At 35.4% G+C, this 5,656-nt stretch overlaps 1 protein-coding gene across 1 annotated transcript; it reads left to right on the top strand.

Moving 5' to 3' along the window:
• The first annotated feature begins 446 nt into the window (after positions 1-446).
• On the top strand, positions 447-5,328 carry trappc6bl (trafficking protein particle complex subunit 6B, like). The gene is made up of 7 exons (XM_051861251.1): positions 447-612; positions 1,554-1,645; positions 2,019-2,086; positions 2,208-2,325; positions 3,849-3,932; positions 4,050-4,143; positions 4,258-5,328. The coding sequence occupies exons 1-7, from the start codon at positions 609-611 to the stop codon at positions 4,287-4,289; spliced, it is 492 nt and encodes a 163-aa protein (XP_051717211.1). The 5' UTR covers positions 447-608; the 3' UTR covers positions 4,290-5,328.
• Positions 5,329-5,656: the final 328 nt, after the last annotated feature.

Genomic DNA, 5,656 nt, shown 5'->3' with positions numbered 1-5,656 from the left:
GAGCGCTGCAGACCGGGAACACCCCACAAGAGCTGGAGTTTTGGAGATGCTCTGACCCAGTCGTCTAGCCATCACAATTTGGCTCTTGTCAAACTCGCTCAAATCCTTACGCTTGCCCATTTTTCCTGCTTCTAACACATCAACTTTGAGGACAAAATGTTCACTTGCTGCCTAATATAACCCACCCACTAATGACCGTGATGAAGAGATAATCAGTGTTATTCACTTCATCTGTCAGTGCTCATAATGTTATGCCTGATCGGTGTATATATATATATACATGCTATAGTGTACAAAAGTTACTGTTCAGTACGTTTTGTTTTTGAAAGAAGTCTCTTGTGCTCACCAAGGCTGCATATATTTAACGAAAAATACATTGAAACAGTGATATATTATTACAATGAATTGTAATATGAGGGAAGAGAAATTAACTTGTTTGAATGAGCGCAGATAGCAGATCCAGTTGTGGGTATTTTCTCCATAGCAGCAGGTGGCAGTATTGGTTGTGTACGTACCAGCGATGCTACACTGAAGAACTGAAGGCGGAATTTGTGCATCTGGGTGTTTTTCATAAATGTATTTTTATTTCATGACTGAAGATACGTGCAATGAGTAAGTAATTTAAAACGTGTGTTTATGTTAACGTCACATCATATTTACCGTCAACAGACAGAGCACGTTAACAGCTCTATCGCTGGAGGTGCAGTAACATTAGCTGAGCTGTCTGAGCAGCTGCCTTCGCTTATGTACACTTATATGTATGCTTAGGATTTTTAGGTTCACGTATCAAATAAATATATTTAAAAAATCCCAATTGTAAGAAGACTCTTAACAGCAAGCTTGCAGTCATCGGTATTGACACTAATTCACATAAACAACACATACACTGAAGACACAATATACTGCCTCTGTAAAGGTTTAATGTAACATTAAAGGTCTAAAACGTTATTTACAGAAGAAAACTAACATGCAAGGATGCATGGCAGAGTGATTCATTGAGTATATTGTATATTACGGCAGGGTTTTCAATCTTTTAGATTTCGCTCATACTTGTGCGACAGACCCCCATCCTAAAATTAAAATGCAGCTGAATATATATAAAGGTTCAGTTTATATGGTTAAAAATTAATATAATAAAAAATTAAGTATACATGTTACAAATATTTTTCTAGTAGGTTTTTTTTCTACTCACTATAGTACTGTCCTGTTACTGTGTAGATGTATTATTGGTTTATTTAATCTTATTATTATTTATTTAATTTAAAAAAAAATTTACACAGTTTTTTCTCTAAACTTGTCCACAGAATTAAACATCAAAACGTGACGCATTATCCAGCAAGTTGTCAAAAACTCTTTCTCAGATTGTATGCTTCTATGCCAGCTGTTTTTAAAACCCCTCAAGTCCTGTGAAAAATATTCACAGGTGGAAAAAAGTGTGGTAGAGCCACTTCAGTTTGCCTGTGGGCCTTAATGTGTTAAACCTAGAAATGGCCATTTATCCGTAGGAGTGTTTCCAGATGTTTGAGGAACTTTCCATGGATGTTCTCTTTCAGATATGGCAGATGACGCTCTGTTTGAATTCCTCCACATGGAGATTGTTGCTCACGTGTACAAGGAGCAGGCGACCCGGGAGGACATTGATAAGGTACCATCTTACAGTGCAGTCTACAAAATGTCCATACTGCACATTTTTTCCTTTGCTTTAAGTACGATTTGTTATAGACCTTATGTAGGCCCGCCCCTTTTCAGCGCGGCGCTCGTTGTGTTCTGTCTTCCGGTTTGTATTTCCACAGCATGAAGGTAAGATCTTACGAATTTATGAATAAACATTTGTTATGACATCAATGCTTATTATAACTTTCGTTAATTACTCTTCGACAGAGATGCCATAGAAATATACAGATCTACCGCAAAAACAGATGGCCGCGCGCTTGTTTCTCTGGCACATAAGGTCTATAGCATTTTGTATTATTTATATTCTTTTGTATTTGTATCATGCTCTGATTTGCTTTCTTAAGGAGAGAGTGACGTGTGTATCTACTCTAGAGGCAATGGGCTTCAGGGTTGGACAAGGACTGATTGAAAGGTATTCTGATGTACAGAGTCACAACGTTATACACGTTGTTTTTATATGCACTACATTGTATTATTATTATTAGGTTATAAACCTAACGATGGCATGATTTTGCATATGTTTTTTTGAGAAGGTTAACAAAAGACTGCCCCACTTTCAAGGATGACTTGGACATAATGAAGTTCCTCTGTAAAGACTTCTGGAGCACTATCTTCAAAAAACAAATCGACAACTTGAGGACTAACCATCAGGTCTGAAAGTTGTGTTTTTTTTGTTATATTACCTTTCACGTAGTGTGTAATATAGCTGTTTGTGAATGTAAAAGGTCTGCAAAGTTTCAAAGTTCACGCCAAATAAAGTCATTGTCTCCTAAAAGAACTGATGCTGAACTGGTTTGTAACAGATTTGCATAATCCCAGCCTATGGTCTTCATTGGCTGCACATGAACAACGTCTACTTTGATTCGCCCTCAAACAATGTAGTTGTAGCTGAGGCTTGGAAGAGTTTGGTTCATGTTGTCGACACGCCGAGAAGATGCCATTTTCTGCACTGCGAAAGCAAATCTACTTTGCATGCACTTCTAAAGGATGAGGACTCGGGCTCAAAATGATACAGTAAAACCAACAGCATCATTACTGTTCACATCACTATGTATACAAGTGCTGAGGAAGAGCTAAAATGGCAATGAGCGTTTCATTTCTGACACGCACTGTAAGCGGTAGACCAATCAGAACAGACTGGCCAATCTGACCAATCAGAGCAGAGAAAGCTCTCAGAAAGGAGGGGTTTATAGAGACTCAACCCCTTTATCGAACCGTTTCTGACACTGTGAAAATAGAAGTGATGCTGCAATGTATGTTATGAGAAAATTAAAGTGTTTTTTGACCTTGAATGGATGTAAACCTATTTTAGGTTAAAAATTAGAAACCTTTAAATAGCGTAATAGGGGCCCTTTAATATGTGGTAACACATTTAAAGGGATAGTTCAATCAAAAATGAAAATGTGATTTATCTACTTACCCCCAGGGCATCCAAGATGTAGGTGACTTTGTTTCTTCAGTAGAACACAAATGATGTTTTTTGTTGCAGTCTGTCACTCATATAATGCATGTCAATGGGAACTCCATCTATAACAGTCAAAAAAACATGCACAGACAAATCCAAATTAGGCTTGTGACGACACATTGATGTCCTAAGACACGAAACGATCAGTTTGTGCGAGAAACCGAACAGTATTTGTATCATTTTTTACCTCTAATACACCACTATGTCCAGCTGCCTTGAGCATCCGGTGTGTGAGGTCTGAACGTGCTCTGTCAACGGAAGTGATCTCTCGCACTTATTGCAATATAAGCGGGAGAGATCACTTCCATCATCAGAGCGCGTTTTCAGACCTCACACGCCGGCAGTTGGACATAGTGGTGTATTAGAGGTAAAAAATTGTATAAATACTGTTCGGTTTCTCGCACAAACTGATCGTTTCGTGTCTTAGGACATCAATGTGTCGTCACGATACGCAGGGTTTAATTTGGATTTGTCTGTGCATGTTTTTTTGACTTTTACAGATGGAGTTCCCATTGACAAACATTATACGACTGACAGACCGCAACGGTTGGAGTTAAAAATCATCATTTGTGTTCTACTGAAGAAACAAAGTCACTTGAGTTACATCTTGGATGCCCTGGGGGTAAGCAGATAAACATCAAATTTTCATTTTTGGGTGAACTATCCCTTTAAGCATTATTGTAATTCCTTTTCTCTGGCTTTGTTCTAGGGCACATATGTCTTACAGGATAATAAATTTGCACTACTTACTCAACTCTCCAGTGGAAAGCAATACCTTGAGGAGGCCCCAAAAGTGAGAATGATATTTAGGCCCATTCATATGACATCATATTCTGACATTTATTTTATTTTGTCTCTATGAAAAAATACATGAAATGTTAATAGATCTATATATGTGTCCTCTCTGCAGTACTTGGCCTTTTCCTGTGGGCTGATTCGGGGCGCTCTCTCAAACCTGGGCTTGGAGAGTGTAGTGACTGCAGAGGTTTCTTTAATGCCATCATGTAAGTTTATGCTAACCTTATAATCAACCTGATATATTTCTCACTCTGATTTTGACTGATTTGACTGTTATTGAGACTGTAAATGTCTTCACTGCCCTTTTCTGTTCTTTACAGGTAAATTTCAAGTTGTAATTCAGAAACTCTAGGATGGACTAAATGAGCAATGAACAGCAATGTTTCTTCAGTTAACTTTGTCAATGTGAATTAGATGGACCTAGATTCTAAATGTTTACATTTACAACATTATTTTTGATATAATGCTGTTTGCGTTTTCAAGTTATATTTCAGCGAGAGAGTTACCACGCATTTCTATACATATATTTCTCACTTAAATACAAAGGGTTGACCTGTTTGGAAATATTCTGAATGTCATATTTTACCTCAACACTTCTTCTTATTATAAACTAAATTACTGAAACGGATAATCATGGAAACATATTTTCATAAATGTGACATTTTGTAACTTCTGAATTGTTTATTATACATTTTCAAATTTGGGTCACTTAACATATTTTGGCCATTTTACTTTGTTTGGATAAAACATTAAAAAAAAAAAACTTAAAATAATGTTAAAATGTTGAATGTATATTTGTTTTTCTACCATTTTATTGTAAATGTAAGTTATTTCTTCATATTTGGGACATATTTGTTAATGTCTACAATTTTCTCAAACAAATTATCTAAAGCTATTATTTAGTAATGACACATCTGATTAATTGTTTGAAGAAAAACAGCTCTTTTTTGTTTAGAAATATGTTTATAGTTTGGGAATGTTACTGTTACATCTCACTGGTGAAGTTTTTAAGAAAAAAACTAGATTCTTGATTTCACCAGAAGAGGGCAATCTTTGTCAGTTAGATGAATGGCATCTACTGTAGAGTGAAAACTCAAAAATATTTTATCACAAAAGTTTCATTTGAATGATCTAGGTACAAGCTTCTTGCACTTAAGTTAGTCTGAGAACTCTTTACAGCTGGTACTTCAGTTAACTGAAGCTTTGTTTTACTAGTTGGTACAGTTTTTCTGTGTACCATGCTTGTTTATTTACTGCATAATTATGAATTTATAACCATTCAAATAAATTAAGGATTAAAAAAAGTGCTTTTAAGGGTTTGAATGAATGACGGATTTTAATAAACGCTCAAAATGCAATATAACAATAAACATAAGTACATTTCTCTATAATATCTGATATGTATTTTGTTTCTTAGTACTAGCCAGAAGTATAGACATTTATGTTTTTTGTTTGTTTTCAAAAGAGATTGATGCTTCTATCCACCAATGTGGCATTTAAATAAACATAAATGTTTTTTTTTTTTTTTTTTTTTGTCAGCCATTTGTTTACTTTGAAAATACTATCACAGAAACTGTAAGAAATGTACTAGAACATATTAGAAAACATTTCATATGATCTTAGCACAGATTAAATTGATTTTTAAACTGTTTAAATATCCTGAACAATTGTTTTGATATATATTTGAGAGAAAAAGTTTCTACGGATGTAGGAAATCAA

This window comes from Ctenopharyngodon idella, chromosome 15 (assembly GCF_019924925.1).
Source record: "Ctenopharyngodon idella isolate HZGC_01 chromosome 15, HZGC01, whole genome shotgun sequence".
Taxonomy (NCBI): Eukaryota; Metazoa; Chordata; class Actinopteri; order Cypriniformes; family Xenocyprididae; genus Ctenopharyngodon; species Ctenopharyngodon idella.
Note: the sequence above shows the minus strand (reverse complement) of the source record. Positions and strands in the feature narration are given on the sequence as shown.